The sequence below is a fragment of the Dendropsophus ebraccatus genome, chromosome 8 (assembly GCF_027789765.1).
Source record: "Dendropsophus ebraccatus isolate aDenEbr1 chromosome 8, aDenEbr1.pat, whole genome shotgun sequence".
In the NCBI taxonomy this organism is placed as follows: Eukaryota; Metazoa; Chordata; class Amphibia; order Anura; family Hylidae; genus Dendropsophus; species Dendropsophus ebraccatus.
Window position 1 is genome coordinate 96738698 of NC_091461.1, and position 24523 is coordinate 96763220.

At 44.5% G+C, this 24523-nt stretch overlaps 1 protein-coding gene across 1 annotated transcript; it reads left to right on the forward strand.

Annotated features, from left to right (window-relative positions):
* The first annotated feature begins 16709 nt into the window (after positions 1 to 16709).
* On the forward strand, positions 16710 to 20136 carry LOC138799662 (regulator of G-protein signaling 16-like). The gene is made up of 4 exons (XM_069981145.1): positions 16710 to 16979; positions 17546 to 17607; positions 17964 to 18130; positions 19118 to 20136. The coding sequence occupies exons 1-4, from the start codon at positions 16831 to 16833 to the stop codon at positions 19313 to 19315; spliced, it is 576 nt and encodes a 191-aa protein (XP_069837246.1). The 5' UTR covers positions 16710 to 16830; the 3' UTR covers positions 19316 to 20136.
* The last annotated feature ends 4387 nt before the right edge of the window (positions 20137 to 24523 follow it).

Below are 24523 nucleotides of genomic sequence, written 5' to 3' on the forward strand. Positions count from 1 at the left end.
CTCGTGAAATTGAGAAATTTCAAACTAAACAAACATATTATTGAAATTTTTTTTTTTTTTTTTTTTTTTTTTTTAATTTTTACTTTCTAATCCTTTCCTCTAATACCTGTGGGGTTCAAATGCTCACTGCACCCCAAGATGACTTCTTTCTTTGAGGGGTGACCTTTCCAAAATGGATTGACTATTGGGGGGTTTCTCTTCTGCGGACACTATAGGAACTCTGCAAATGCACCCGGCGCTCGGAAACTTCTTCAGAAAAATCTGCACTGCAAATGCTTATTGACGCTCCCTTCCTTCTGAGCCCCGCTGTGTGCCCATACAGTGGTTTATGCTCACATATGGGGTACCTTTCTACTCGGAACAACCTGCGTTACAGATTTTGGGGTGCCTTTTCTCTCCTGTTCCTTGTGAAATTGAGAAATTTCAAACTAAACATACATATTATTGGAAAAATTCTAGTTTTTCATCTTTACTGTCTAATTTTGAATATTTTCCTCTTATACCTGTTGGGTCAAAATGCTCACTGCACCCCAAGATGTATTCTTTGAGGGATTAACTTTCCAAAATGGGCTGACTTATGGGGGGGTTCACTGCTGGCACTACAGGGGCACTGTAAACGCGCCTGAAAACTTGTACAGCAAAATCTGCACTGAAAATGCTAATTGGTGCTCCTTCCTTTCTGAGCCCCGCTGTGTGCCCATACAGTGGTTTATGCCCCCATATGGGGTACCATTGTACTCAGGAGGACCTGCGTTACAAATTTTGGGGTGCTTTTTCTCTCCTGTTGTTTGTGAAAATGAGATACTTTAATCTGAACATATTATTTTAAAATTTCTATTTTCCATTTTTTTCCGGCCTAATTGTGAATACTTTCCTCCAGCCCCTGTAGGGTTAAAATGCTCAATATACCCCTAGATTAATTCCTTAGGGTGTGTAGTTTCCAAAATGGGGTCATTTATGGGGGTTTCAAGTATACAAGCCTCCTAAACACACTTAAAAAAAGAACTGGTCCCTAAAAAAAATTGTTTTGGAAATTTCATGAAAAATTGATAATTTGCTGATACATTTCTAAGCCCCGTAACACCCAAGAAAAGTAAAAAATGTTTACGAAATTATGCCAGAATTAAGAGGACATATGTGATAAGACTTTCTTTTTTTAGAAGCAGAGAATTTCAAAGTTTGTAAAGTGCACAACACAAAAGATAGTGACCAAATGTTGCCACTAATATAAAGTACCATATGTTACCAAAAAACAATCTCAGAATTGCTAGCATACAGTATGTATGTATCATTAAGGCTCAAATAGGCTTGGTCCCTAAGGGGTTAAGTCCGAGCTCATATTGTTATGGTGCCAATGGAAAAAATGTACCAGTAGATTTCTTGTTTACAGGCATTATATGCCGTTGGTCAGCAAGTCGTTTTAGTCAAGTTTTACAAAAGAGCCGATCCCCAGCCAGAAAGGAGTTCTAGTGTCTGTGTCCATTTATTTAATATTCAGTTTACTGATAATGGAGTTCCATAAGAGTAATAATTTAAGGGGAGACATATGTTATCCACAGGGGTGAGCCCACTTATGGCATTTATCACCAATACACAAGGGGGGAGATTTATTAAACCTGGTGTTAAGTGAAACTGTCTCAGTTGCCCCCAGCAACCAATCAGATTCCACCTTTCATTTTCCAAAGTGTCTGTGAAGAATGAAAGGTGGAATCTGATTGGTTGCTAGGGGCGACTGAGCCAGTTTCACTTTACACCATGTTTAATAAATCTCCTCCAAGGTGCCTGAGAAGCCTTTGGAGAAGTAAGGAGCTTGTAGTGCACTCACTGCTACTAATGTATTCATAAGGGGCACTTAGGAATTTTCTTATTTTTGGATTGCTGAGGGTCTAGGCAGATGGACCACCAATGATTACACATTTATATTAAATATTTTTAATGGTTTAATGGAGTCAAACACTTTAAAATCATTTTAGCCATACCATACCTGCCAGTTCCAGTGGCAATGACCATTCATTTATTGTGTAAGATGGCCTCCTAATCTTCCCTTAGCAACAGATACCAGGAAAGAGAAGACTCAGGCAGATAGAGCTTTTGTTCTCCACAGTTTTTGCTCCACTCCCCCCATTTATAACTGGGGAGAGGGGCTGGGGGGAATATGGACACTACAGATTATAAGTACGTAGGCGGTTGGGTGACATTGCTGTTGTCCTAATGAGCATTCGGCAAGCGACTATTTGAGGTGTAAAGCCAGCTTTATATATCATGCACATGGTCGTATTATGGTGCCATACAACCTCTGAGTTTTAGTAATCTTCTGCCAGTAGAGCAAGGAGTAGTGTAGGTAATAATAATAATAAGTAGATTGTATTGCACCATGAGGCTGGGAATATGGATGCTACAATAAATCTGGCATCCAGGGAGCTACTACCATACATGTATTGTCTTGATCAGTCATGGTGTAGCATTAGAGAAGGATTTTACATCTTAAGGTGCTCAATCCATACATTAAAGTTGGTAAAAGTCACGTTTTAAAGTTTTGGGCAATAATTAGACAAAATATCTTTAACTCCAGAACAATCTTTTGGGAAATAAAGTTTGTGAAAATATTCTCAGAACATTTTCAGAATATTTCCGAGAAGACCGTTCATGCTTTACCTGGTGCCATTGAGGATGTATGAAATAAGACAAGAGGAAAAAAGGAGCCGGAGGATGGCGCCTCGTGTAATCCTGTTACTTGAAAATGTGTGAAATAAAAGTATAGGTGGACTCTCACCTTTTAGCCCCTTGGGCTTTATGCGTATCACCCCACTTTGGGGTAGCTTGTAGCGTCAGATGATGGCTGCCGGCTGAAGGATCCAGTGTCGGGACCCATGGTTTCATGCAGTGGAGAGAAGAAAAAAGTCCCTGGGTAGGTATCATGGCACTGCCAAAAATTCCTTCACAAGGAGTGGAGTATAAAACATAAAATGGCTGATTTATTGGATAAAATCAATTATTTTATGTACATTTTTACTGATCTTATCCAATAAATCAGCCATTTTATGTTTTATACTGCACTCGTTGTGAAGGAATTTTTGGCAGCGCCGGGATACCTACCCAGGTACTTTTTTCTTCTCTCCACTGCATTGAGGATGTATGGCTGGTGTCAAAGACTGGATTAAATATGTGTATGGCTGTGTCGGTGAAATGACTATAGTTCAGGTTGAAATGGAACGCTGTATCCACTATATGGGCCCTCTTTACTATCTCTAATGTGGGGAGGTGGGTGGTGCTTCACTTCCCTGCACCATGCAGCCCCTGGCCATCTCCAATTATGCATCTATATGGATGACGAAGTGTCACCGAGCACTTTTGCAGTCCCATCTCCATCATGTTATGGATACATTAATGTTACATAATGGCTTATTTTTCACCCATTGCTCCATTTATCAGTATTCATGCATACACAGGGATGGTTTTCAGAGCCGCCGGCCATTGTTAGATAGACAGAGGATCCCAGACGTCATCAGTTAACAGATCAATTGGAAGCTTAATTACAGGAAAAAGCTTCAGGCAGCATGACCCACAAATTCAGAACGTATCCAGCATTTCATCTTCATACCGAGAATGGAAATAGAAATTGTTACACAAACTTAGCGACACAGTATTCTGCTTGTACTGGACATCATCAATTATCTCATGATCTGGCACATGTTTCATGTCACCAGCTTACGACTATGTGTAACAGCACAACAGCGTCCTCTATCCATGTTCTCCATGTTCCAAGTGTATTGAGCTACTATTTGGCAATACCGTATTTTCCGGCATATAACACGACTTTTTAACTCCCTGAAAAATCTTCTTAGAAGTCGGGGGTCGTCTTATACGCCGGGTATGGTCGCCCAATACGGTGGTGGAGTTCAAAAATGGCCCCATCCCCACCGTATGGGGCGACCACTACAAAAAAAAAACCAGTAAACTCACCTGGGGCCGGTTCTCGGCCTCCACGCGCCTCCTGTTCCATTCCCGGAGCAGGCAGTGTGAAGTACAATGACTGCACCGGGGATCGTCTCATCGGAGAAGCTTGGAGACACTTGGCTGCCGGGAGAGCTTTAAAAGAATGACAAAGGCTTAGGGTACGTCACACTGCTTGCGCCGGGAACAGGACAGGAGGCGCGCTGAGGCCGGGAATGTGCCCCAGGTTAGTTAACTGGTTTTTTTTTAAATGGCTGCATTTTCTGGCATACAGTATAAGGCAAACCCCTGACAATCTTCTTGAAAGTCAGGGGTCGTCTTATATGCCCAGTTGCCTTATACGCCGGAAAATCTGGTAGTTGCCATTAATTGTTATAAGCTAGATTTATATTGGTTCAACATGTCAATTTAGTCTGAACATTAGGCACATGTTTTGTGCAGCCATATCCATCGTCATATGATTGAGCCCTGTAAAGGCAAATCATCGAGGCCGGCATTGTTACCGTGCAGTGCTGGGTTCAAGAATAACAACTTCACTTTTTCCCTCCAGTTTCTTCTTCGTCTTCAAAAGAGAAGAAATTATTTCTATAGCTACCCAAAAAGTCACCTACGACTGTCAGGGATATTCTTTCTTCCTGTCCAGTATTTTACTTGAATTGAGATAAATGATGAGGAAGTCATTTACATGAACAGCGATGTCTAACATGTTTGTCTGGACTATTGGACTTATAAAGATTTTAAGGCTCTATATAAAGCTCCTTTCATGTCGGCAGATTATTGCCATTTGACGTTATTCAGTTAGATCGGAGCTCTTTTTTTTTTATAAATTCTTTATTTAGTAGCCACATTTTCCGACAAAGAAAAGCTGAACAATCAGGGATAAACACACCCCGAGCCAGAAAGTCGCGAAAAAAGGCGAAACATTTGGACACGAGAGACATATGAAAATGTACACAGTAGAACAGGTCAGTACAATTTAACACTCATGTCGAATTGGATGAGGAAATACAGTGTCCGCCTGTTCCATGAGTTATTATGATGGCCCGGTGGCTGCTCCCAACCGTCAACCCCTTCGTCCTTTTCAGCTAAAGGACCAGAAAGAGGAACTCCCAGCAAAAGACGCTGAGGTTCAGAAGGCAGGGAGGGGGTGGGGAAAAACAAAGGAGTGGGGAAAGGTGAAGAAGGGTAGAGGACAGGGGAGGAGGGGGGCGAGAAAGCCACAGGGGAGACCGGGGGGGGGGGGTTAGAAGAAGGGCGAGGGAAAGCAGACGCTACGGAGGAAAGAGAAGGGAAGAGGAGAGGGAGGAGAGAGAGAAAGAAGAAGAAAAAAAAAAAAAAAAAAAAAAAAAAAGGGGGGGGGGGAGGGGGGGAGGGGGGGGGGAGGCAGGGGAAAGGAGGGAGTAGAGGGGACAGTAGGGAGGGTCTAAGGGCAATGTCCAGGCCCAGGTGCCCCAACTGTCGCAGGCCCACAAGCACTCAGAGTGATATCTAAATCCCTCCAGCGCTCTGGGAGGGGTCTGGGCACAGCAAGGTTGCATATTCCGCTGTATCCTGGAACTCCATCCAGGCTAGCCACGTACCCGTAAAACGAGCGTTCTGGTCGTGCAGCACCGCGGTCAGGTCCTCCATCCTCATGAGTTCGTTCACCTTAGAGATCCAGAGAGAAACAGGTGGGGGGACTGTGCGTTTCCAGTATAGAGGGACGCACGAGCGAGCCGCCATTACCAGGAAGCGTAGCAGGGAGCGCCTGTATTTTTTCGTGGACAGCTCAGTGTGATGAAGAAGAAACAGGGCAGGCGAGAGGTCCACCGAGGGGCCAATGACCCGCCGGATGGTCTCCCTAACCCCGTCCCAAAAAGCTGCGAGCACCGGACAGGACCAAAACACATGCAGGTGAGTACCCTCCGCAGTCCCACATCTCCAACACATCGGATCTACCTCAGGCCAGATCGCATGCAACCTCACCGGCACCTGGTACCATCGTGTAAGGATCTTATAGCCCGCCTCTTGGAAGCGTGAGCTCACGGAGCCTTTATGGACCAGGGACATAATGTCGGTCCTTTGCGCCGGAGAGAGAGAGAGGTGGAGGTCATTCTCCCATTTCGTCAGAAATGGAGGGGATTCCTGGTCGGGCGGGATCAGCAGGTCGTTGTAGAGAAGTGAGAGTGTATGACGTAGTTGGCCAGACCCCTCGCATAACGTCTCCAAATACGTCTTAGGGGCGGAGAATTGTACGGCAGGGGGGAGAGTGTGTAAAAAGTGTGTGAGTTGGTTAATACGCCATGTACCTAGTGGTCTCGGGTCGGAGATGGCTTCCAAAGCCGCAGAAGACAGCCATGTTGCCTGGGACATGAAATGGAAGGCTCTAAAAATATCAGCATTCGCCCATGTTCTGAAGCCTGGGTCCGAAATCCCAGGTACAAAATCCGGATGGCCAAGGATCGGAGACATAGGTGAGGTGAGTGGGAGCACGCGGCTGCGAACCAAAGCGTCGGCACAGGCTAGGAGTGTCGGGCCTATCGTCGGATGTGAGCGTAGGTCTGTCAGGGAGGGGCCGGGGAGCCAGGGGATGCAGGCTAGAGGGATGCTGGTGGAGGACTGTTCTATTTGGACCCACGGCTTCAATGCCGCATGTCTACACCAATCTACGACCCGGGTGAGGACCGACGCCAGGTGATACAGATGGATATCCGGGAGTGCAACGCCACCGCTATCTTTTTTGCGACACAGCAAAGTTCGTTTAACCCGAGCCGGTTTACCACCCCAAATGAATCTAGTCTGGGCGGAGGTCACGGCCTTAAGGAACGATTTTGGGACACGCACCGGCAGGCACTGGAAGGCATATAGCAGCTTTGGCAGGAGATTCATCTTAAAAATGGCACATCTGCCGAACCACGTGAACAGTCCCTTGCTCCAATTGGCGCAACAGGACTGTATCGTCGCAAGAATTGGGGGAAAGTTAGCGGAGAAGAGCTCTTTCGGGTCAGCAGTGAGATAGATCCCTAGGTATTTGAGCACCTTAGAGGCCCAACGGAACCTAAAGGAGGCGCGAAGTGACAACACCGTCCCACCGGGCAATGACACGTTAAGTGCCTCCGACTTTGCATAATTGATTTTAAAATTAGAGAGTGAGGCAAAGAGGTCCAGCTCTCTCAGTATGACTGGCAGAGTGACCTGAGGATTCGTGACGAAGAATAGCAAGTCGTCCGCATACGCGGCTACCTTGTGTACGGTGTTGCCCACTCGCAAACCCCCAATATCCTCCGCTCCCCGCACAATTCTCAAGAAAGGCTCTAATGTCAACACAAAGATGAGGGGAGAGAGAGGACACCCCTGTCTTGTGCCGTTGTGGATAGGAAAGCGGTCTGAGAGGACGCCGTTCACCCGGACCGTGGCAGAGGGATTGGAGTAAAGGGACAGAATCCAAGACAAAAAATTTGGACCCAAACCCAAGGCCCGCAGGGTCTCCTCCATAAACGTCCAGTTGACCCGGTCGAAAGCCTTTTCGGCGTCTGTAGAGAGAAGCATGAACGGGGTGCGGTGGGCCGAGGCATGATGGACCAGGTCAACTGCACGAATGGTATTGTCCCGGGCTTCACGTCCCGGCAAGAATCCCGTCTGGTCTAGGTGGACGGCGCCCCCAATAAGGGGAGACAGTCTGGAGGCCAGGATCTTTGCGAACAGCTTCAGGTCAACATTTAACAGGGATATTGGCCTGTAGCTGGCACAAAGGGAAGGGTCCTTTCCCTCTTTGGGGATGACCGAGATGACCGCCCTAGTGGTGTCAGTGGGGAGCGAGGGGCCCCCAGGGAGTGAATTGAAGGCCTCTAGGAAGTGGGGGGTTAGTAGTGGTTCGAGTGCCTTATAATATCCCAGGGAGAATCCGTCGGGACCCGGTGCTTTCCCGGACTTGGAAGCCTTAAGGGCTGCACGGAATTCTACGTCAGAGAGCGGCTCTTCCAGAGCAGCGAGAGCTTCCTCAGGGAGACGCGGGAGGCCAGATCGGGCCAGATAGTCCCTGATCCGGGAACGAAAAGAGTGGCTGAGTGTAAGGGGATTAGATTGGTCCGTGGAATATAAAGCAGCGTAGAAGTCGCGGAATGCCCGCGCAATGCCCGCCGGTAAGTGCTCCCGCCCTCCTGAGCCAGTAACAATTTGGGGGACATAGGTACGAGTACGTTGAGCTCGCAGCGCCCTAGCCAGGGTCCGTCCGCACTTATTCCCAAACTCATAGAAATGGCGCCTACATTTCACCAATGTGGCTTTGGCTCTATCTAGTAAATGAGTGCGGAGGGACTCCCGAGCCGCCAGTAGTCGCACCGTAATATCTTCTGTAGGGGCAGACTTGTGGGCCTGCTCTAGGTCTCGCAATTCTGCCAGTAAGCGGGTCGTTTTAGCCGCTTTTTCCCGCTTAAGGCGCGCCCCGTGTTTCACCAGGATCCCTCTAGCCACGCACTTATGTGCCTCCCAGACCACCATAGCCGAGGACTCCCCACCACCATTTGTACTGAAATATTCGGCCAGGGACTGCCTAAGGTCTGCAAGGACCACAATATCCTGGATCAGAGATGAATTGAGCTGCCACTGCCACTGCACAGGGTACGGGTCCGGCAGCGCCAGCGTGAGAGAAATCATCGCATGGTCTGAGAATGTAATGGTGTCAATCGCTGCATTTCTGAATGAAGATAAATGTCCGTGCTTCAACAGGAGATAGTCTAACCTTGAGTAGGTATCGTGTACAGGGGAATAGAAGGAATAGTCCCTGTCCCTGGGGTGGCCAAGTCTCCATGTGTCAATTAACTGGTGTTCGTGTAGTAGGGCGTTCATGCGGGACAAGTGTGAGCGACTAACATGTGAGGAACCTCTAGAGGTATCCATGGATGGATCCAACGCTAGGTTGAGATCTCCGCCAACGACCAGTATCCCCTCCTTGAAATCATCAATGGCCTCGAGGTACGTTTGCATCGCATGCGCCTGGCCCGAGTTAGGAAGATAGAGGGAGGCAAAGGTAAACACCTGTGCGTTGATCCTACCTTTCACAAGAATCATACGACCCTCCTCATCACACCGGGTGTCCACGAATTCCCAAGGTAGCGAACGGGATATAAGAATGCTGGTACCTCTTGCTTTCTGGATCGGTGAATAACTGTGGTAGGAGAAGGGGAACCAAGAGTTAGTCAGGGAAAATTTATGCGTGGGGAGCATATGTGTTTCTTGGATAAAGGCAACATGGATATCCTGCTTTTTAAAGAGATTCATCATAATGGAGCGTTTGCCACAATCATGTAGGCCCTTAACATTAAGGGAACCTACTTTTAGGTCACCCTGAAGCCGAGAGGCCATTGCCCGTATGAGAATGGGAAGGGGGGGGGGGGGGTGGAGGCGGGAAAAAGGAAAAAGGGGGGGGGGGGGGGGGGAAGAAAAAAAAAAAAAAAAAGGGGGGGGAAGGGGGGTGGGGAGGGGTAGGAGGAAGGGTGAAAGAAGGGGGGGTGAAGAGGAGGAACGTGAGAACACAAGGATGGGAGGAAGGAAGGAGAGAAGGGAGAGGGATGAAGGACGAAAAGGCAGAAACTCGAGAGAGAGAAAGGAGGGGAGACCAGAAGGACAGGACAGGTAGCACTAATACGTGCTCAACGGAGGCAGAGCTCCCAGAAGGAAATAGAAGTAAAGAAAGACAAAGAAAGTTAGAGCGGAGACGTAGAAAACCATGGGGTGAGGGGCCCCGAGCCACAACCAACAGATCCAACAAAACCCTTCAAAACTAAAGGATCACTGAGTTTCCACATCCCCCACACAACAATGGGCGTGAGGGTGCAGAGGACCCAGGGCACAGACTTAGGTTACAACTAAAAACAATGAGAAAGCGTAATTAGGCAACACAAGAAGGCACCAATGGGCACCAGAGTGCAAGGCACATGCGGAAGACAATGAATCCCAGCAGATTGAGCTGAACCGTCCCCATGGAAACACAATGTACGAGCAGGCTAAGATGCGAAGTCCATCTCTGTGTCAGTCCAGCTATAGGGATGGCCGATGAGATCAGCACAGACAAAGTACGAATCCCCTCCAAACAAGTCCTCGCAGATAGCAGGGAGGTAGTATAACTGTGTCGACCCCCTCGAGGCCAGAGAAGTGGAAATGCAGCTGGGCCAATACAACAAGGACGGTTCACGACACAGTAGAGATGTGTTTCTAGTCAGCACCCGCGGGTGCGCCTGGGGAAGGAGACCGGATCATGGAAAAACAATAGAGGTGGACACAGCGGTGCCGGAGTCGCAACTTCTAAGCTTCCATCGGGAGTCCCAGAGAGAGGTCCATGATTGGTGGGGGCGAGACAGGTCGGGAAGGGGGCAGATCAGTGGAGACTCTGGATCTACGGCGGCGCAATTGCGCAGGTGGTGGCGGCAGGTCCACAGCCAGCCAATCTGGAACGGAGATGGGAGGCCTATCCAGGAAGGCGAACAGCTGTGGAAGATCCTCAGGACATCTGAGGAAGAATGTAGCGGAATCCCTGCGCACCATGACCTGGAAGGGATGGCCCCATCTATAGGACGCCCCGGCCTCTTTAATCAGTGTCAGGAGCGGCTGCAGGAGGCGTCTCATAGAGAGCGTGCGGGCGGAGACGTCAGGAAAGAGGCGCACCGACGCGTTCTCATACTGAATAGTACCTGAATTTCTCATGGCCGCTAGTATACTCTCCTTGTCCGAATAGTAGTGTAAGCGGCACAAGACATCTCTCGGCGCGGCATGTTCCCTCGCCGGTGCTCTCGCCACTCTGTGTACTCTGTCAATAGCATAAGTAGAGTCCAGAGGTCTGGAGGTAGCCATGTTGAAGAGCTCAGACACTCTGCGAGGCAGTTCATCACCCCCCTGAATCTCCGGCAGGCCTTTTATACGCACATTGTTTCGCCTCCCTCTGTTCTCCTGGTCATCTAGGAGAAGTGTGAGATGACGGGAGTGTTGGCGGATGCGCGCCATGTCACTCTCCAGGAGATCCACTCTGGAGGACAAAATGGCAGATGATCCCTCCACTGCCGTGGTGCGCTGGGCCAGCTCCTCCACCTCTGTGCGCACCTCCGCTATCGCCTGCTGGTGTGCGGATTCTATGCGGCACACGACCGCGTCCAAGTCCTGCTTCGTGGGCAGGGCCTGTATAAGCTCCCGCAGGAGCTGGAATTCCGAGGGCCGCGTGTCACCCTGTGAGGAGGCCTCCCCGGACAAGTAGCGGTCGCGTGAGGGCTGCGGCCTGGAAGCCCCCGGCCAGTCCATTTGTCCCACATCATCCCCGGTATCGGAGTCTGCCCAGGACACCGGCAGGTGAGCTTGGCTGCTCGGGAGGACACAGGGAGAAGGGGCCGGATGTGCAGTAGGCGCCATGTTGCCGCTGCCGGCGGCCTGTGGACCGGAGCCCGCCGGCTGGAGATACCTGTCTATTCGGGCGGACGCCACCGCCGAGCGGGTAGCCGGGTGCTGGGGTGTCCCCACTGTCTTCTCCTTGCGGTTTGCCATCTGGAGTGAGCTGTAATCAGCTTATGTAAGGGTGGATCTGCGTGCGGTGGCCCGGAGCTCCTGCAGGAAGCGTCCTCACGGCTCCATAGCTAAGCCACGCCCCCAGATCGGAGCTCTTGACAAGACCCTTTCTATGGCCCTATTGTGGGAGGTGAATGGGCACATGAATGACCGTTAGATCATTAGTGCGGGCGTTCACTTTCATTATTGTCTTCAGTATACCTCCTGTTTACATAGGAAGTTGTGCTGAAGATGTTAATTGGTTGATCGATAGCCGTTTTAATAAATGGAAACTAAGGTTAATTCAGTCTATATCCCTCCCATATAAAAGGTTCATAAGTCATTGTCTTTGTTTACTGATATATTGTAATAGTCAGTATGTAATGCTTTATAAATTGTAACGCACATTGGGGGAGATTTATCAAACATGGTGTAAAGTGAAACTGGCTCAGTTGCCCCTAGCAACCAATCAGATTCCACCTTTCATTTTTCTAAGAATCTGTGAGGAATGAAAAGTGGAATCTGAATGGTTGCTAGGGGCAACTGAGCCAGTTTCACTTTACAGCAGTTTGATAGATCTTCCCTTTAGAGTGTCTGACCATTTTCAGACACATAGGATAATTCCCATGTGGCCATCCATCAACTGATAATCATATGCAATGAATTGCTATAATAATATAATGGGATTTACCAGGTTGTTGCTTTTTTTTTTTTTTTTTTTTTTTTTTTTTTTTTTTTTTTTTTTAGCCATGGTTGGCAGAAAAACAATTCTGTGACATGATCAGCCAACTCTTCAGATTGTTTGCTGCTTTTTCTGCTTTTTTTGGTACCTTATAAACCTTAATGGCTAGATCATTTGTATGATTTGTATGACTGAATGGTTGCAGTTTGGCTGATCAAAGTGGTTCATGTATGGACGAGTTCACTTTATGATCCCAATACCTGGATCTTTTGTGACTACATAATGACCATCTGAGAAAGCAAGAAGCTCAGTGTGTGGTAGTCTGGAACATTTGATAATTTAGGAGACATGTTTTAACTAGCCCCTTTAAACACAAAACATCAATAGCCAAACATATGGCAAAGGGTGCCTATTCTGGCATTTGCTTAGGATATGTCAGTATATCGTTGTCTCTGTTGTATTGAAACATGCAGATGACTGATGGTTCTTAATACAACTGTATGAGTAATATGGTTTAAAGTCAATAAAATTATCTATTGGATAGATAGATAGATAGATAGATAGATAGATGGATGGATGGATGGATGGATGGATGGATGGATGGATGGATGGATAGATAGATAGATAGGAGATAGATAGATAGATAGATAGATAGATAGATAGATAGATAGATAGGAGATAAGTGATAGATAATAGATAGATAGATAGATAGATAGATAGATAGATAGATAGATAGATAGATGGATAGATAGATAGATAGATAGATAGATAGATAGATAGATAGACAGATAGAAGATAGATAGATAGGAAGGAGATAGATAGATGATAGATAGATAATAGATAGATAGATAGATAGATAGATAGGAAGGAGATAGAACGATGATAGATAGATAGATAGATAGATAGAAGATAAATAAATAGATAGATAGATAGATAGATAGATAGATAGATAGATGATACTGTAGATATGAGATAGATACATACATAGATATGAGAGACATGATAGATAGATAGATAGATAGATAGATAGATAGATAGATAGATATTAGATGGATAGATAGATAGATAGATAGATAGATAGATAGATATTATATTAGATGGATAGATATACATTACCTAGCATATATATAAGAAAAACATTAGATAGACAGACAATAATTAAATAAATAAATACTTAGATAGATAGATAGATAGATAGATAGATAATAGATAGATAGATAGATAGATAGATAGATAGATAGATAGATAGATAGACGAGAGAGAATGTTTACTAGAATCTTTTATTCAGTTTATATTACTTTTATGTTTTATTTATTGGCCACCATGATTATTAGTTTATATTATTTTTCAGGCACCATCTATACAATTGCCTCTCGGTATCAGAGACTGGCAGTCTGGTGGCAGAGCATGTAAGGGCATGCCAGATGAGATTGTTTTTCCAGGGAGATTCTTCAATAGACCACCAAGGGGGCTGACTCCTCTGTTCTCATACACATTGGAGACAAATGAAGGAATGCAAATAAACATGTTCTAAAATACAGACAAAGTGAAAGGAGCACAAAGGACAAAGAGATTTCCCATTGTCAGAAGCCTTATCTTAGCGGGATAAGCAGTTTTTACCTGTTAGCTATGGTAATGGCAGCAGCACTGAGTACAGTATAATGTCCTTTACATCTCATTACATGAGAATGCTTAGTATCAGTGTGTGCGTCATCCCAAAACGCGTAAAATCAATCAGATCAATTTTTCTTAATCTCGTCATGAAAGTGGTCACCATTGACCTGCATGTGCCTTTACTCTCTGAAAGTATCACTACAGGCCCTGCAGTTTCTATTACGGGTTGACTTTCGCAGTTTATTTGTACCACTTAAAGGAATTTTATTTTTATTTTTTTTATTTTGACTAGCTTTACAGATTCAATTTATATTTTGTTTTATTTTTTTGTATTTTGCCCAATATTTGTCCACAGTGTCCACCATAATTTTGCATCTTTTCTGATACTCATAGCTGGCTCTAAAGCCTACTCTTTGGTATAACTAGTTACTCTTATGTCTATGTGGTCAGACCATACTATGGCCATGTACATATAATGTCTGTTTTCGGCCATATTATTGGATGGCCATTAGTTTAAGATGGAAATACAGCCATATTTTATTATTGACAGCCGTAAAATTTCAAAATATATGACTGTATATTGGCCTCAAAAGGACAGTAAGCTTAAAATACGGCCAAAAAACAAACATTGTGTGAACATAGCCTATAGATTAGTGACTGGAGAATTCTGAAAATCGACTATTTTCAGTGATAAATCATCTGATTGGAAACAATCATAGACTGATTAAATACAAAATGCTAGATACAGAGATGGCTTTATGTGTATGCCAACCCAGTTACATAATCGAATGTACTAGAGTTATGTAATTCTTATAGAAAGTCATCATGCCCATGGCTGCATTACAGCTTTATACAACATCTTGTATACAGCCATAATAGGGCAACTACAGTATTTGCCTTTTTGGGCCCTATTATACCTCCTCATGCCGCTACATATAATTCGGTGATAGAAACAAGTTTGCTTTGTCGTTTTATATAATAGTATGAGAATGTATCTATCACAAGTTCACAACCATGGAGTAATAGGTCTATATAGCACAGTTGGTAAGTAAACTAATATTATGACTTGTGTACTGTTGTGGCGTAGCTATAGAGGGGGGTAGACACTGCCACTAGACCCAAGGAAGGCGCTTATGAAGTAATATTAGACAGATTATCCTCTGGCACAAGTCAGTATTCCAATATATTATACAGATGTGGTAACTGCCAAAGGCATTGCAGTGGAGCGACATTGATAGTGCTCATTGTGGCTGTTGCACCTGCTCAATGCTTTTACTATGGGAAGAAGAAGTGCTGGTAGAAGCGGGGTGATACTTCAAAAAAAATTGGGGTCCTGGCATCATGTGGATGTTACTGTGACATCTACCACATGACCATTGTACGGACCATGTTTCCCGCATAATGGCAACGGTGTGCCATAATATCATGAATATTGGGTCTTGGTGCCAGATACCACAGGGCATTATCAGATGTCTTGTGAACTTTCTGTGTTGATGAGTCAGAGCTGGTTTTGTGGTAGCTACAAAATACTAGGCAGTGTTATAGCTCTTTGGTTGTAATTAGAGATGAGCGAACCGGGTTCGGGTTCGAGTCCATCCAAACCCGAACGATCAGCATTTGATTAGTGGCGGCTGCTGAACTTGGATAAAGCTCTAAGGTGTCTGGAAAACATGGATACAGCCAATGACTACAGTATATCCATGATTTCCACATAGCCTTAGGGCTTTATCCAACTTCAGCAGCCACCGCTAATCAAATGCCGAAAGTTCGGGTTTGGATCGGCTCGAGCATGCTTGAGGTTCGCTCATCTCTAGTTGTAATGTGTATGGATAGATAGGTGGATAGATACTCTCGGTAGGGAGATAGATAGGAAGGTAGGTAGATAGATAGATAGATAGATAGATAGATAGATAGATAGATAGATAGATAGATGCCAGCAGACCCAGGTCTCGACTAGACCATAGGAAAATAATGGTGGAAAATCCACAGCACTAAGGATTGTGAAGCAAGGTGAACATTGATTTATTTAAACATGTGCAGCAATCCATCTATAATAAATCAATGTTCACCTTGCTTCACAATCCTGAGTGTTGTACATTTTCTAACAATATTGGATAGATAGGAGATAGATAGATAGATAGATAGGAGATAGATAGATAGATAGATAGATAGATAGATAGATAGATAGATAGATAGGAGATTAGTTTTATTCAACAATGAAAGCGCAAGGAGCAAGCATCATTTCAGTTCTTCTATGGGGATTTTGCCCCATAGAAGGACTGAAATTTTGCTTGCTCCTGTTCATGACTGAATAAAACCTACACGATAATTTTTTCACTAACCACAGAGTGCTGCAGTATTTTGTTGTTGGATAGATAGATAGATAGATAGATAGATAGATGGATATAGATAGATAGACAGGCATGAACTGGATAGATAACACATAGATAGGTAATAAAGAGGGAAATAGAGACATAGTGATGGTTGGACGGGCACGGTGGGGGGCTAACCCTCTGACGTAACACCCAGCTTACAGCCCTCTTCTGCCACATAAAGGGCAGGTACACTATATTCCATAGACTTGCCTTTTTCGTCAGATCTGAAAGAAACATATAATAAAAGTTGAGTTGTGTAATATGACTTTCTATACGTTTTTGTTGGTGGCTGCATTGATAGGTTTTTATCTTTCAGCGGTGGTCTTCATTCAGCTGATTCTTCTTCTCCGCTTATGTGATGCTCTGATTTTCCTTATAACAATTCTGTCAACAAAAGATCAGCAGTGAATGGCAGAAAGTAGGGTATCTCCTCGTCATATAACACAGTACAGTCTGCCCTGGCACAACAGGCGTGGGAGGAGGTTTGAGCCTCTTGTGCCTTCTCCCTCCCTTGAATCTTACTCTCAGATCCTCCTACCAGGGGGCTGAGCTTGGTGCACACACAGATATAAGGCAGGATCCTTCAGTCAGGGAACCAGTGCTGCAAGCATGTGCTAGGGACTTACAGGGCTACTCAATAGGACAATAGAGAGGCGGTCACTGAGAAGACACTGACACAGTGCCCTGCAGAGGACAATGATGTACCTGAACTCCTTTAATCCGGATGCCTTTTTGTGCGACAAGGCGAAGGAACTAAGATCGTCCATTGGCACCTTCATTCACAAAGTGGACGTTGGGCACAAGCTTATGCCATCCAACTTGTACAAGAAGAAAGACAACCACAGGTAAGATAATAACTAAAATATCTCCTTGCTACATTGAGCGTAATGATATGATCAATATGTATCCGATCACCTTGGAAAACGACTATATATATATATATATATATATATATATATATATATATATATATAGTAGCGGGTACATGAGTAGTGAAAAGTGCATAATAGAACATTGCAATGCTTTATCTATACTATTTATAACGTGTATTCGCATGTCTGCAGTGTTGGGTGCAGCTGCAGATGGAGTGGCTTTTATTGTAGCCCTTTACTCCCATTGAATAGCTTGCAGGTAAAGCATACATAGTGCATATCAGATTTATTCATTCTCCTTCTTGACGTGAAGTATTGGTATATATTACTCAGAATGAAGATATATGCTGCTTCCCGTCTTAATACATAGCTATTGAATTGTCAGCTCTGCTGCCAAATTCTACCGTCCTGCTCAGTCTAGTGCAAGGCAGTAATTCATGTCTATACAAGTCGTAGCCCACCCTGTAAGAGGAAGCAGAATTGTTGGTAAATTGCGTCCATTATGGATTCAATGCAAACTTTCATCTCTCTCTCCCCAGAAACTGCATGAAAGAAGCCATGAAATGGAAAGAATCATTCAACCAGCTGCTCAGTAGCAAAGGTGAGATTCCTGTATATTCCTATGGGATGATATTATGGCACGGGACTAGAATTTGCAGGAGGGTGGGGATAGTGCATGTGGATGAGTGGCGTCTATGTACGATGCTGAAGAATATGCTGCAGCTATATCAATACTGGAATAAGCACATTAGAGATAAATATAATGTTATTTTATACTATGTAATATTACATTATAGTAATTGTATACTATGTTGCATAGTGTGCATGTTACATATGTGCAATATACTATAGTATAACAGGTATTATAGTGGTAGAGCATATGGTAAATGAAGTCTCGGGGGATCATTGTACAGTGAAAGTCAATGCCTTAACGTCTTCCCTTTGTTTCCCCTATAGATGGGCTGTCAGCCTTTCGCACCTTCCTGAAGACAGAATTTAGCGAGGAGAACCTAGAGTTCTGGATAGCCTGCGAAGACTACAAAAAGACGCCTACAGGGAACAAACTTCTTGGCAAAGCTGAGTGCATATTCCAGGAATTCCTGCAGACTGGAGCCCCCCGAGAGGTAACAAGCTCGGCTATATTTAGAATCATAATAAGGGGAAAAAAAAAAACTCCTGCGCTGAGGTCCAGATATCCTGGAAAGCCGGAGATTAATCATCTCCATATAGTATAAGACACAGTCTAAGGCTATGTTTTTCCTTTAGTGGCTCTCCAGCTGTTGCAAAACTACAACTCCCATCATGCCCAGACAACCACACTTGATACCACTGTTGTGCTCCCTGAATTGAGCTGCATTGCAGCTAATGTGAATGGGGTCATGTTAAAACCTGCAAGTGGCCATGTCATGAACCAACGATCACCAAAAATCTGTCCAGGATGGGTCCCTAGCAGGAGTTGCAATATGACCCCATTTACATTATGTGCTATATAGCAGCATAACACAGCAATCTCTGGTCGAGCAGACCGTAGCCACAGCCCTATATAGACCCGTATGTGATTAATAAATTAAAGGGGCAGATATTTTCTAGATTTTCAGTCAATCATCCTATTAACAGTATAGCCATTCTCCCCCTGCCAGAAATAGCTGATAACAGGGTACAACAGACTGCATTCAAGACTATAGGTTTAATACAGTATATCTCCTTCTTAGAGTAGTTTTTCCTATATAAGTGAAGTGATCTATTTATTAGGAGTCATTAATAGAGATGGCGGAATCAATTAAGTATTTGCGCCATGTGGAGCCGACTCAGAGAATCAATAGGGATGGAAACATTCAAAGATTGGCTTGTTACCTGGTCTGAATAGCAGCTCATAATATACAGTATACTAGATGTACTTAGTCACTGCTTCATTTTCTGAAATGTTTTATTATGTGTATGCACAGAACCGAGTTTGTTAGAATGATATCACTAAACCTAGTTCAATGTCTTAGTATCACAGCACAGATCAGGCCTCAATGACAAACTCAGCTCTGCTACATCACAATGCAACATTTTTTCAACTTATGTTTAATATCAAAGACTAACATCCTGCATTTTTTTCTCCTTAGGTCAATATTGATCACCAGACCCGAGAATTCACACGAGAGCAAGTAGCAGTCGCCTGTCGCAGTTGCTTTGATGCTGCACAAGAACAGACTAGAATCCTAATGGAAAAGGACTCTTACCCCCGCTTCCTAAAATCTCCCATCTACCAGCAACTGCTAACACAGTCGTCTATTAGGAAATTAAAGATATCTTTTACATGAAAGGGAATAAAGGCTACAATGGAAGTGACATCGCTGAGATACTGAGCTCAGCTGAATAACCTAGAGCCTGGTTCATGAAATCATCCCACACCATGTATTCTGGAGACTGGGCGCTGACTGAAGAAAGAAGGCCACTGTGTCGGTGACCCGAATACTGTAGAGAAAGAGAAGAGAATGAAACCACTGGGTGTAGGGATCACCCATGATGTGATGGCGCCTACAAAAAACAAACGCCTCTAATCCTTTATTTGCATGTGGGATATTGCCATGACTGACACCATCTTCTCCAGGAGACGACTAGAAGTCTCATTGTGATCCCTATCTTTTGTGTTCATGTTTGTACAATGTGTCTGTGCTGCTAAGTGTCACATCCTTCCCCCAGTTTACTTTTTTTTTTCCTCACTGGCAGGAAAGAAAATGTTATTTTCAATGGCGACCTAAATGAGTAATTGGTCGATCATCTGGAAATGGTTTCCACCTGGGACTCAGCAGCTGCCAAGTATTTGAGCCGCTGCCGCTAAGTAATATTGTTATCAAGTTACTATAGCGAAAACAATGCGAGGAAATAGGAAACAATGTATAATGTGTGACACATTCCTGGCCGCAGCGTGTGGTGACAAACAGGAATTAGAGACACTTGTTGGATTTGTATGGAGTGTGGGCAGCGACCATATATATATATATATATATATATATATATATATATATATACTGTATGTAGTATGTGTGCATGTGTGAGTCACAAGTCATGTCATACCAGCTGATGGACATGTTGTATTTCTGGTAAATGCATCAATTGTCTGTATACTATGTTTATTTAATAGAGTTATAATAAATAAATTTTTATATAAATATATATATATTCTACTTTAGTTTTTTATTGCATCCCCAATAGTATGTGGTATTTCATCCCTACACAATATGGTTCATGTTTGAGTCCAAAATATGGACACAAGGCCTGGCCCGACCATATGTCTAGAGATCTCAACTGAAAGTATTATAGTGATCCATGATCCATGGGTCTCCAAACTGTGGCCCTCCAGATGTTACGAAACCACAACTCCCATCATGCCTGGAGACCCATGCTCTAAATGGTATTGACCTCTTATAAATGACTAGGCTGTCTATACATTTATTACACACTATAGGCCTCCAGCATAACTGTGCCATCTACGGCTGGGTTCACACTGCATTTTTGCAATCCGTTTAACGTATACGTTTTATAGAAAAAAACAGATGCTAAAAAAGGATGCAATTGTGTGTCATCCATTTGGATCGTTTTTTTACATTGACTTCCATTATTTAAAAAGAAAAAAAAAACGTATCTAAACAGATTTTTTAACGAACACAAAAATAGTGTTGACTACATTTTTCAGTCTGTTAAAGGTAACCAATTAAAAACGGATACGTTGAACAGATTACAAAAACACAGTGTGAACCCAGCCTAAAGGTTAAGGTGGGCATACATCTTCAATAACTGAGGGCCGAACTATCGTTTAATCGTCAGTTGTCTCTCGACCAACCCCCGTCCTCCCCATACACAAAAACTTTCAGCACAGCTGAGCATTCCTGTATTCTCAATGGGGAGGGGTAAGCAAAGTCAGAGAGCTTCATCACTTCTGAACTTTATCAGGCCGGGAGGTCGGAAGAGCTCCATACACCTTACAGCTGAACCCAGTGTCGACAATGGTATAAGGTGTATATAGTCCTTAAGTGTTAGGGCCTGTTCACACTGAGCAAAAGAAGCGGAATATCAAGCGGAGTCCGTGCCGCGGTCGCTGCTTCAAATTCCGCCTGTCACATTGTTTCAGTGGGATTTGAAACATGGACATGTCAATTCTTTGGGCGGAAAGCAGAGGCGTGTGACGAAGCCCATTAAATCAATGGGACAAGCGGAATTTCAAGTGCCATCTGCTGCGCGGGCTATGCTTGGAATTCTGTCACTTTTACTCAGTGTGAATAGGCCCTTAGTGTTGCCCTTTTTTTTTTTTTGGAAAGTGAAACTAAAATCTGGTTGCAATGGATAACACTCACACTTTTCATAGATGGAGCCCCATGTCTATGGTCATTGGTAGTTGCCTATTGACATATTTTAAAAAAAAAGATGGCTAAGAGCCTCATGATAGCACTTCTAAGGTGCTAGGGCCAGCAATGTGGAACCAATAGTGGCCGTCACTGGTAAAGTGATGCATGCAGCATCTCTACAAGCTTGTGGACATCTGGACGTGTTCTTGACTTAGCAATGGCCCAAACATATATGGACTAAATAACACAAAGACTGAGTCCCTTTTCATCTGAGTTAGGTGCCATACAGATGCGATATCATATTGCCATGAATTGTGCCAGAAACTCACCCCTATTATATCTTTGGCACTGTATGCCAGACTGCCCATCTGGCAACTTTGGCAAATAACAGATAGGCTGCTGTCCTCGGTGGACTGCTCTTCTCTCCTTGCTCCTCGCCTCTGCAACAGCCAGCCTTCTCCCCCCGCAGTGTGCACTCCCTTCACTACGAAGCCTAGTACAACCACCAGCTATAGTAGGCTATACAGTGCAATGAGTGCATTGTGCAGCAGCAATATCTTCCCCCTCACAGTCTTTAGCAGGCCTCACCTCTTTATTATCCCTGCAGGGAGTCCTACACACATTATCTTGCAGCTTTTACTGCTCCAGATTCTCTGCACTGTGTGGGCATGTTTCCCCCCGCGCTGCCCGCCCACATCATTCATCTTGAGTGACAACGCGTTGGCGCAATCAGCTCAAACATGGCAAGGGGCCTGAAAATACAGTAAACTGCATTCAATGTGTTACTTTCTTAAAGGGGTATTCCCATCTTGTAAATGAGTGGCAATGCCATCACTCTATGATTAGAAGGTCTGGTCTGTGGGCCCCCACTGATCCTCAGAATAAAGTGCCTACACTGCACTGGTGCACCCATCCGCCCGGCTGTGCAGAGAACGGTAGTGTTCCTCCATTACCTTGAGTGCAGCATAGGTGAAAAAACATTAAAGGGGACATAGCCCTATAGCAGTGCTGCTGCATCGATTCATCCTTTTATTCTCACAATCAGGACCTCTTCATTGTTTACCAGGCACAATTCAATACTTTTAGTGAATGGTGTTAAAGGGATATTCTAGAGAAAAAAATGATTTCAAATCAACTGGTGTCAGAAGGCTATGCCGATTGTACTAATTTAAAAATGTTTAGCCTTCCAGTACTTATCAGATGCTGTATGCCCCGCAGAAGGTGGTGTATTTTCCAGCATGACACAGTAGCTCTCTGCTGCCACCTCTGTTTGTGTCAGGAACTGTCCAGAGCAGGAGAGGTTTTGCATGGTGATTTCTGAACCTCGGCCCTGTTCGATCATCCCTACTGATAAGTACTGTAAGACTGGAGATTTTTAAATAGACGTAATTTTCAGATCTGTATAACTTTGTGACACCGGTTGATTTAATTTTTTTTCCTCCCTCCGGAGAACCCCTTTCATTCTTAGGATAGCTCAGTCCTATTAAAATACATGAGACTGAACTGTAATACCAGGCACAGCCCTGTTCATGTGATGTATAGTCTAGTTGGGTTCGCCATGCCATCTCACAACCTACAGGTGCACAAACATGGGGGGAGGTTTATCAAACATGGTGTAAAGTGAAACTGGCTCAGTTGCCCCTAGCAACCAATCAGATTCTACCGTTAATTCCTCACGGACTCTTTGGAAAATGAAAAGTGGAATCTGATTGGTTGCTAGGGGCACCATGTTTGATAAATCTCCCTCAGGGTTTACATTTATCATACAGCAAGTGGGCTCATATACTTCCTAAGGAAAACACGCAGAGGACTTGCGGCGGATTCCGACGCTCGTCCCCGCCTGCTCCCACTTCACTCTCCACCTGTGCCATAGACTCCATTCTATGGTAAGGCAGATTCCGCCATCCACCCGAAGAATGAACAGGTTCATTCTTCGGGTGGACGGCGGAATCTGGCTGTGCACAGAATGGAGTCTATGGCACAGACGGAGAGTGATGCGGGGACAAGCGGCGGAATCCTCTGCAAGTCCTCCGCAGGTTTTCCTCAGTGTGCACAAACCCTAAGGCCAGGGTCTTTTAGGTAAGAGATGTTTCTAAACTGATAGGGCACATAATAAACCAAGAGCCTAGAGATTTGCTTTTAGGATAGTTTCACATGCTGCGGACCTTCAGCATCCTACACATGTACTGTATATACAGTAAGATACAGAAACAACCCCATTCGGAATAATCTTCAACAAAACTGCTGCACCTGAATAGTTCCTTATGAGGTTCACATCCTAATTCTAATCTCTTCCTACTATTTGACCTTATCTCATGGACTATTGTTAGGGGGTGTAAAGGTGTGTGAGGCAGGAAGAGGTGCACATGGTGGTCCACACTGTTATCATCTCCTGCTGTAGCTACACAATGGAACCTGCAGCACATAGGTGAGAAGTAAGCAAAGTGACCAGGAAGAGATCTGATCTGCTGCCTATCTAGGTCACTTTCCCACAATGATATTGGGGTCAGGATTTTGCATCAAATAAGGCAAAACTAAGTGGACGAGGTGCAACTTTTTCCAGTCTGGACATTGTCCTGGAACCAAGGGCAAACTAAAAAAAAATAATAATAACATTCTATTAGGAATTATAACAGCGGAAAACATACTTGTGGACATAAAAACCTTGAAGACTTCCGAAGCCTAAAACAATTCTGGAACCTCAAAATCCAGTAATGGCTGGCACTAAGGGTTTTTTCCTTCCTGGAAAGTGACCCGTCGCCCTTGCCTCCTAATTCATACATTGTCTCCCAGCAGAGCCGTCAACTTGGCACAGCCGGTAGTCTCTTTAGCTTTAACTATAAACTACTGACCACTCCCGCCAGGCACTGAGCTGGCGCTGATCACACAGAGCAGTGCCAAGAGCGGTAGAGACTTGTCGGCTAGCTGCTAACACTCACTTCCGACAGATTTACTGGAGTGGGAGGAGAGGATGCAGAGAATTATTTTTTTTTTATGGATGTCTTTTGTAAGCTGACTATTATTTAGTGGAGCTGACCCAAAAATAGAGGGCACTCTGCTGCCAGTAATGGTGCTGGTAATGGATATAGTGTAAGATATAGTAGTTTGTACAGTTCATGTGGCTACTTTAAAGGACACTATTAATGGGACCATTCTGTCTGTTCTCATGGGATTGTCTGTGAA